This window comes from Centroberyx affinis, unplaced genomic scaffold (assembly GCF_046629955.1).
Source record: "Centroberyx affinis isolate AG114_WGS23_722 - 3 ecotype Tasmania unplaced genomic scaffold, CSIRO-AGI_Caff_v1 ptg007520l_1, whole genome shotgun sequence".
In the NCBI taxonomy this organism is placed as follows: domain Eukaryota; kingdom Metazoa; phylum Chordata; class Actinopteri; order Beryciformes; family Berycidae; genus Centroberyx; species Centroberyx affinis.
Window position 1 is genome coordinate 46598 of NW_027283793.1, and position 10038 is coordinate 56635.

The 10038-nt window shown below is 44.4% G+C and overlaps 1 protein-coding gene across 1 annotated transcript; it reads left to right on the top strand.

Annotated features, from left to right (window-relative positions):
* Window positions 1–171: 171 nt before the first annotated feature.
* eipr1 (EARP complex and GARP complex interacting protein 1) lies at window positions 172–8777 on the top strand (the record flags this gene model as incomplete). The annotated part of the gene is made up of 4 exons (XM_071513797.1): window positions 172–333; window positions 773–856; window positions 5896–6028; window positions 8621–8777. Coding segments are annotated over exons 1-4 (416 nt in total), but the record flags the coding sequence as incomplete, so codon positions are not given.
* Between the last annotated feature and the right edge of the window lie 1261 nt (window positions 8778–10038).

The window sequence follows — 10038 nt, forward strand, 5'->3', positions numbered from 1 at the left end:
TAAATGTACGGTGTTCGAGAGTTGACAAATTTCATGACGTTGCGGACGATTCGTATTCTTAACTGGTTTTACACGAGTTTGAACACGTAAACGTAGCACTACAGGGTAATCGTTACGCATTTTAACTACTAGCTTCGTTTACTCGAAATTTATTATCGCGGAAATGCATCAACATATATGCTGTGTGATGGACAGTCAGTAGTCTGTGTACATTATTTTCTAAATCTTTGTCAAGACAGGATTACGTAGAAGAGAAGGAGGGAAGGAGATACCGTGCAACAGACTGGAGACATGGAGGACGATGCTCCTGTCATCTATGGCCTCGAATTTCAGGCACGTATTGCTCCTGCACTGTCCACTCATCATTATTTACCTGAGTGGTAGCTTGCTAGTTAGCTTCTGTTCTGTTCTGTTCTATTCTATTCTATTCTATTCTATTCTATTCTATTCTATTCTATTCTGAGGTCGTTCCATTGATGGATTCCATAGATTCCCGTTCTTTGCATCAGTGTCTTTTACTTAAATGTTCTATTCTCTTCTGTTCTATTCTAGTGCAGTGTAGTGTAGTGTAGTCTATTCTAGTGTAGTGTAGTGTAGTCTATTCCCTATTCATTGCATAGATTGTGCAGTATCATTATTAGCTGTATTTCTGGCCACCATTGCCTGTTGCCTAAAATGTTCTATTCTATTTCATCCTATTGAACCTTAGTCGTTGTTAATGTGTTAGTGTGAAGGACTGTACAGGTTTGTTCATTTTGTAACCCCTTTGCAGGCACGAGCGCTTACTTCCCAGACAGCTGAAACCGATGCCATTCGCTTCCTTGTGGGCACACAGTCACTGAAGTTTGACAACCAGGTGAGACGTCAAACAGAAGTCATCACATACACCTAAAACTGTGTTGGAAGGAGTATTACTGGTACTAAAAACACCATCAGTAGAGTATTAAAATACAAATGTAGTTTGTATTTTGGGATTTTATGTACAGAAAGCTGCACTGTACATGTACCTGAGACCTCGGCCCTGCCAAACAGACCCCAAACAGTTTTCATTTTGGTCAAGGGATTCCTCTTCGGTCTGCTGCGATCTGTTTGTTTTCCAAAGTCAGGATGAATCATATTTGTGAATGTGGGGTTGTGAGTATACAATAAGGGTTATTCCTGCCCGAATGCAGGCAGTTGTTGTGCGGGAAATTGCTGCTTTCTGGAAAATAAAAAGACCAGGATTCTGCACAGGCACTTTGGAGGGAGCAGCAGGGTCTCGAGCAAAAAATAGGGCAATCCACACCTAAAATTATTTTTGGGAAGGGGAAGAACGTCTTATTTTGTTACAGCGCTTCTTCAAGGACATCCTGCCCTAGATTAAGACCCACAGTTGATGTAAAGAGCAATATACGAACAAAAAAATGCTTGAATGAACACAAAGTGGAGGCTACTTTTGCTACCTCACCAGGTTTGGAAAAAGATTATAACACTGAAAGGCCAAAGGAAGTCTCAGTAGATTTGGATTGAGTCCCACATCTTCAGCTCCTATTTATGTTATGTATGAGCTTCCATTAAAGGAGTGCCTTCAAATAGGTAACATCCTCCTTTTTTTAAAAAACAAAACAAAACAAAACCTTGAAATGGTATAGTATTAAAACCCATTTGGAAAAAAAAACATAACAGAGTAATTGTTTTCTGCTCAATAATATCAAAAATAAAGAAGGGAGGGAAACCGCTTCAGATGCAAAAATAATAAAGTTTTTATTAGAGCTTAGTCACACTTAGCAGTTTCCCTCCCTTCTTCATTTTCTTTGTATATTTCGCCCAGGTTTGGGAGCGCTATCGTGTTCCACCTCTCTTTGTACCTCTGCTCAATAATAACAAATGGATAATTTATTTAACCTTGCATTGTTGGTTATCTGTAGCCCATTAAATTTATTTGCATTCTCTGTATTCGTTAACTCCCCTAAAGCGACGCCGGCCAAGGCTAAGTGTATTAAGTGTATTTCTATTTGGATGCGTTTGGTTCTTTTTCTTCGGGTGATAAAATTAGAGTTACTTCATGTATTTTTGGTTGATTGAAGGTTAGCTTTAAGCTAGCCTGAGGGTTCTGGGGTTTTTGGTAGTGGTATGTGTGTGTGTGTGTGTGTGTGTGTGTGTGGTGTGGACACAAGGCTTCGGGACCACAGGTGTAGCTCAGTGGGGACACGCGCAGCCTTGCCCTCATACACCAGTAATTGGACTTCCGCCAGTCCATCCAAATTTTTAGACAGATCTGTGTGTGTGTGTGCGCGCATCCATGTTATGTGTACACCCATGTTTTTTGTGCACAAGTGTGTGTTTGTGTACTGTGTGTACGTGTGTGTGAGAGAGAGAGAGAGAGAGAAGGAGTGAGGGTGTGCATGCAGGCGTGTGTGCACATCTTGCAGAGGTCATTACAGAGACAGATGACAGAAACAGTTGGCTCTAAATGGGGGAGAAATAATTAGCTCTCTGAGAGGAAGAGAGAGAGAGCGAGGAAGAGAGAAGGAGGGGAGATGTGTCTGCCTCGAAAAAACTAGCCTATTTTCTGGCAGACTTTGGTGTGAAAACGGTCTGGCACTGAATGCAGACGGAGTGCCATCCAAGTCTTGTGTAGCGCATCTAATACAGAGCTTGTTGGGAATGGTGACAATGCATTCCAGTCGATCTGTGTGATTTCTTATTACGCACTGTCAATAGCTTAATACACTCCTCCTAACACTTCCCTCCTCTCTGGCATGAGCTCAGATCTGGAGACACAAGAGAAGCAAATAGACTAATTCTTCATGGTGGTGTAAAGTACACTCATAATATATGGGGCATACATTAATGAAGCTACTCTTTAAATTCACTGCTGTACTGTATCTTGGTGCACATGACTTATTTATGATATGCACACATTTTATTTCTTAAACAAACACAAGCTAATGTTGCTCAAATGTAAAAAAAAAAATCCTTAGTTTACTGACATTTCCTCAAATTCTCTCTGATATATTAATGGAAAAAAGTTATCAAAGCTGTGGACTCTAACAGAGTCATTATTCATCTTTTAGTTTGTATTCTTTGAAGCGATCCTACATTTGAATCTAGTCAGTTTTATTCATGAAGCTCCTTGTCTTTTCCACTGCTGTTCCAGCAAATATCATGCATACGTTTGCCGGCTGCCGCTGGTTAGCTCAGTTCATCTCAGCTTGGACTCGCAGTATGAAAAACCTTTTTCCGATTGGCATTTCAACCCTGATAGCTTCTGCTGTATCCATAAGCCTCCTGGCCTCTCCACCTCCCATTAAGCATAATGCAGGGTGGAAATGTCTCTCTTAACTCGCCGAGCACCTCTCAAATCCCTCAGAGACCAATAGCTAGAATGACAGATCGGCGGGCGCGGCGGCATGGCATTTAAGGCTGCTAACGAGATAAAGCGCCCGAGCTTGGCACCTCTCACCCGCGCGCTACTCCTCCGCCCTGCTTACTGTCATCTGCGCAGCTAAAGAGCTTTAGCGTCGAGGCCCCAGAAGTGGGGGCCACGAGCCAGCTCGGCTTTATCCCTCCCTTAGCCCCTCTTCCCTGTCTCCCTCCTCTCCTCCACGCGCTTCAATTCCTCCCTCCATCGGCACATAATTAAAAGCGCCTGGGCCGGGTGCCCAAGTGGCTGAAGGCTATGAGTCACTCCCCAGGCCTGGAAGAAAGGGGGATAAATCACCTGGGGGAGGAGGGCTGGAACTTCTCTCTCCCCCCTCACACCTGGGTTCATTCGGGGGGACCCTATTACCGGGCCCTCCTCTTCCCTCCAATTACCCTGTCCCGCCGGCCCGAATTTATTTGTACGGCTCCCCCACCACCATAAAATTATAACTTTGCGTAATAATTTTTTGCTCGATGCGGTCCAACCCAAGGTTAATGGCCGCCTAGCTGACTTTGAGGCGGCTGAAGGATGCTGCCGCTCCGATGCTCCCCTCCTCCTCCTCCTCCCTCCCCCCCCACTCTCATCCTCTTGTTCAGCCTGTAAAAGTAGTGCAGGGAAGGGGAGTGGAAGTGCCTAGCAGGAGTTATTGTCCAGTGCAACCCCATTAACGGTCCCCCAAGGTGCTGTAAGTGTCTCTCTTATGGGAGAAACCGCCATTAATTGTCTGATCAAACCTTGAGACCCTCACTGTTTTACCGCGCTGTGGGCCCTGAACCGCATTCAATAGAGGGCCTTCATAGAATAGATTTCCATCTAATGAAAAGAGTTGAATGAGGAGGAGTTTCTATTAACTTCTTATGGATAAAAGTTTAGCTTGTTTGTTGAGCCGGTGTGCTGTAAAGTCGAGAACGCCGTTGATTGTGTTTGCCCGTGCAGCCAAGGTCTCAGCTTCACACCAGGTCAAGGAGCCGGGTTTGAGCATGCACCAAGTCTCCCTGGTAACGGCTCATATACTACTGAAGCTTTGGACAAGTTCTTGATATGCATCTTTTGTATCCTTGTTCATGAAGACTCCTGCAAATATGAATAAACAGTGAACAGACACCATGGAAACTGAGCTTTCACAGATGGCAAAAAATAAACAGCAGCAATCAAGATAAGGTGTATACAACTTCAGTACTTTTTGGCATATCCCACGTAACTTATGTTCAGGGTTTCCACAATAATAACAATATCGTTGTGCTTTTAAACACGCTCAACATCTTCCGGGACCCAAGGCGTGCGTGTCAAGTCTTTCAGAATGTGAGGGTTGAATTGGCGTCAGATGTTCCTGAGGTTCAAGTCTGTTATCCAAAATCAGCACTCCTATGCTGACAGGCCTGATTCAAATGGAATGGAATGAAGTAAGAAAACATTTTGAGTATTTGCCCTAGGCTTCACTGTGTTATATTTAAAGGGTGCAAAACACAGTAAATACATATTCAAACAACAAAAGACACAAGAGCAACACGGCAGAGCCTCCTGTATGTGTGCAGTGTACAGGAGAGAGATTTGCTGGCAATGAAGAATTCCACAAGGAAATGGCATGCAGGGTAAACAACCTTTTGGATGTATTTTTCTGGCTATAATGCCTCCGCTAGGGCAGCTTGTCGACTTCATGAAAAAGAGCATGTGAAAGATCATCCAAAAAACTGTTTTCACTTTTCTGGACCACATATACTAGACATATGTTTCTTGAGGTATTCCAGTAAGGTTACTGGCCATGTTCATAATATACAAATGTACTCTTGGCCCTGAGAATGCCATACCATATTGAAAAGTTAAATGTCACGCAGATCAAAACAAGATGTTGGAGTACAGTTCGCTAAAGCTAAACCATCATCCGCCTCCAAAGGGTTGCTTACAAGAAACGGCCTTAAAAAAATACAGAAGTAAAGCCTCTTCACAGAAACGCTCTCTTGGATCGCTCACCCCGTCCTCCGTCCCCTTTTTAGCAGGACCTTTTTTCTAAGCAAACATGGAATGAGCTTTTATAGATTTCCTTTTGTGTTGAACCTTTTTTTTCCTCTGCCTCCTCCAACACGTCATACGCAGAACTCCCATGAGTCCAACATGACTTCTGAAAGAGTGTCTTAATCGTCGCTTTGAAGGCCAAATCAAGACGGAAAGTCGTCGGCCGTGTGAAGTTGAGGGGGGAAAAAAGGAACCAAAGCGATGTCTGCATTGAGATTGCATTTACTGTCACATTAAAAAAAAGAAAGAAAAAGGGAACCTTTTTTTTCTTTTTTTTAATGTGGGGAGTGAGGGGAGCTTTGAACTATGGATCGTGCGTGGAGGGAGATGAGAGGGAGGTGCACATAGTGTTTTAGCTCCGGCTTCATCCTCAACACGTCTCTCTCTCTCTCTCTCTCTCTCTCTCTCTCTCTCTCTCTCTCTCTCTCTCTCTCTCTCTCTCTCTCTCGTGCGTTCTGTCTCTCCTTTCCCCCTAGATCCACATCATTGACTTTGATGATGAGAATAACATCATTAATAAGAACGTCCTCCTGCACCAAGCTGGGGAGATATGGCACATTGGCGCCAGTCCTGCGGATAAGGCTGTGCTTACCACCTGCTATAACAAAAGTGAGTTTTCCCTCCACTGCTCCCTTCTCTCTCTCTCTCTCTCTCTCTCTCGCTCTCTCTCTCTCTCTCTCTCTACTGCCTCTTTATGCATTTCTCCCACACATTCTTTCTTTTCAATTCATATAGGTCTTCTTTTCGTTCCTCTGCCAGTCGGATTGTCTGTCTCTCTCTTGTCTAATTACCTCATGCACTTCTGTGGAGAATGTCAGACTTACCGTTTAATCAGTTCTTTAACAGGTGATCGATAGCCAGTCTCTCCCCGCTGGTCCAGCGGTAGCAGCTGTGTTAGCAGTCATGTTCAGACCCTGATAGAATCAATACTAATGTGTGGACATGATGACCCACATGAGGGATAGCAGCAGCCGCAAGGTCACTGTCTGAGAGGAGAAAGTCCCTTTAAGGGCGCATCACCCTATCAGTGTTTTCACCTCATCATACAACTTGACACCCGATATTGGGTTCACTGCATTATAAAGCCACAGAATCAGAAATACATTGAAAAAAAAAACCTGAAAACCTGTTTCCCTTGATCTTGGTCAGTTCAGTTGAGATTGGTGGACATGAACAAGTCATCTTCAAAGTTTGATAAAGGAGAAATCAAACTCTAATCAGTGATGTCAGGAGTGGGAGTCCAGCTTTTTTGACATTATGACAGTATTTTGGGTGATTTTCTGTGGATATTGGGCACATATTTCAGCAGGGTGGCCTAGTGCTTTAGAGACCGTAGTTCAACCAGAAGACTCAGGTTCAAGCCCGGCAAGCATCAGCCATATTAAAGCCCATGTGCCCATGTGTATATCTGACCGAGGGTGTCTGGATTTGGTCATTGTTACGTTACATCCCTGCTCACATGCTAGCATATCCACTGAAGCTAGCACACCATTATCTCACGCCAGTAACAGTCACCAGTCACAAGGCAAGTAAACGTCCAAAAGAATAGTCTATTACAAAAAATTATCCAAGATTGGAAAAAGGGAAAAAATATGAAATTTCAATTTTAGTTAGGTGGATGCTGTTTTAGCAGCTAGCATAAGAGTAGCCAAATCCGGACACCCTTGGCCAAATCCATACACACAATTCTTTCTCTGGTTGGAAGTATTCCCAGTACTTTTGTTTTATCGAGCAAAAGGATGACAGGAACATTGGACATCATCGCTATGGGCTTTCCCTGTTCATTCACAAGAGAGGTAACGGAGTCATCCCAATGGCTTTTAAGGTAATAAGAGAAGATGCAATCTGCAATTTTGGAGGTATAATAGAAAAGTGATATAATGTGTAGCAAATTAGTGCTCCCAGTGACTAAAAAGTAATAAGTAATGGCATTACTTTTGAAATTAGTCATGAGTAATGTATTGCTTTTTTTTGAGAAATGAGTGCGGATTTTGAGTAATGAGTGCAGATGAAAAGTGTTAATTATCATGAAGACTAATGGCCAAGGCTCAGTCTCAGGCCGTTGTGTGGCATGTATACAGTATGGCCGCCTCCTGATTTCAGAATGGCGATGTACCACTCCTCTGTGTGTGTGTGTGTGTGTGTGTGTGTGTGTGTGTGTGTGTGTGTGTGTGTGAGAGAGAGAGGGAAGTTGTGTCACATAGGAGCAGACAGCCATGACAGATGGGGGCAGAGTCATCGAGTGGGGGAGGTTGACGCAGAGTGCAGAGTAGGCCTCTAGGGGTAGCAGATACTAGCGGGACAGGGTGTAGTCTCTCTCTCTCTCTCTCTCTCTCTCTCTCTCTCTCTCTCTCTCTCTCTCTCTCTCTCTCTCTCTCTCTCTCTCTCTCCTCCCTTTCTCTCTCTCTCTCCGCTGAGTTCTACATGCTTCAGTTCACAGGATGACAGCCACACTGGACCGGGCTCAAGCTCAGACAACCCAGCACACATTGCTATGCGCGCACACACACTCACACACACACACACACACAAACACACACATACACAAGTATATATACGCATTCAGGCACTGTTTCCATACTGCCTCCCACTGGCACCCAGATATGTGAGCAAGAAAAGGCTTTTGTTCAAGATGATTGCTTGCCCACTTACTCCAAGTGCAGGCTTGTCTAAAACCACTCAAGAGCCTGCGGACTCGCACCACGTTGCTTTTTAATTTGACAAATAGGCCTAACGCCAGCGTTTCATAGCCCAACGCCTGCCCACACACTGTCAATATCTACACCAAAAAGAAATTATACTCTCTTGCTCTCTCTCTGTTTACTCTCTCTCTCTCTCTCTCTCTCTCTCTCTCTCTCTCTCTGTCTCTCTCTCTCTCTCTCTCTCTTCCTCTCTCTCTCGGTGATTGGTTTTGCCCTGCAGCCTCAAACTTTTAGTCCAATTACTGTATCAATTCTATATTTACTCCACTGGTTCCAATTAGCTGCTCTGGCTCTAAGGAGTGTGAATGTGCCAAAATAACTCATTTGTGTGATGTAGATTTGGAGGAAATCGTACGCCACGTCACAGCATTAGCGCCTGTCCACCACACACACACACACACACACACACATCCACAGCCACTCTGTACTATAACGTTGTGTGTATTTGTCTGTATGTGTGTGTGTGTGTGTGTGTGTGTGTGTCGTTCCCCCCCTGCAGCCAGTGACAGCAGGGTGGTGTCCTGTGCGGCGGTGTGGCGGATGCCCTGTGATTGGGAGACGGGAAGCCACGAGTCCCCGGACGACTCCGCCCACAACCCCCAAACCCTGGAGCTGCTCTGTCACCTTGACAACAGCGCCCACGGCAACGCTGCCTGGTAGGTGTTGCCGGGGAACGCGAGCGTTTGGGCAAACTAAGAGTTATGGATGCAAGAGCAATTATTACTGTATTGTGATCCGTAGGTAGTGTGCAGGTTTGTTTGGTCTTGTTTGTACTCGGCATATCTGTGGGATGTAGTATTGCTAATGTTTATGCGAAGAATAGCTGTTTCCCTGGAAATAACTAATGGGGGTCCAAGTAAACAACAAACCTAGCTTTTAGGTTCATACATAATAAATTCAAGAGGCGTCCTCATGGCTCAGTGGGTTGAATCTATCTTCCCACCAGTGACACAGTGGTAAATAGAGCGGTGGGTAAGCTGTGATCTCCAGTCGGTGATCATCTTAAGGCAAACAGCCACCTTAACTTGCATCGATGTATTTACAGCATATTCTGAATGTCATATCACAAAGAATTATGGCAGACTGAAAAGGTGCATAAACTGTATTCTGCAAATAAAAAAGTGGCTAAACTAAGTTTAGGAGGCCTGTTGGACTCTTCCCATCCCGTCCCATCGTCATTTTACCACTTGAAGCTATCCAAAACCAAACTGCTGTAAAAACAAGTACAGATTCAGTACAGTGCCACTCCACTTTCATTTTGTTACAGACACGATTGGTAGAAAAGGATGTTCTCAAGTGCTGTAAACTGTGATGAAGTTTGATAGCGCCCAGGTATAGAAGAGTGATGTATGCGCTATAGAATTCTGCACTTTCTGCACTGTTTGCCCTCATAAATGAAGTTTGCTTGTGTGTACATACATCACATATAGAGCAAGTGTATTTTTCAATATGTGCAAACCGTTTCCCCTCCATTCATTCAGCAGTGGTAGCCCCCTGCTGTGAGAAGCGAACAAACAAGCCAAGGCCAATTTCAGTACAGTGAGGTCTTTCTATCATGAGATTGGTATTTAAATGAGAGCCGTTTAGAAACCACAATGAGCGATGAAACCAGAGTTGGAGGAAGAACTGGGACACACCACTGCGTTCCACACACCGGTGTAAACGTCTTAGAGGAAAGCCAGAATATTACAGGAGTGGAATTGTTAGTTTAAGACTGATTGTACGTCGATATTTGTCTAAGAAGGCTCATCATTCTCTCTGTGGCAGCGCTGTGTAACGTTTTCCTCTCCGGTGCGCACCTCTTCTCTCCTCTCCTCTTCTCTTCTCTCCTCCTCTCTTCTCTTCTCTCCTCCATCCTCATCTATCACCATCTCTCTCTCTCTCCCGCCGTTATCCCCACATCGCTCCATCTCCCCC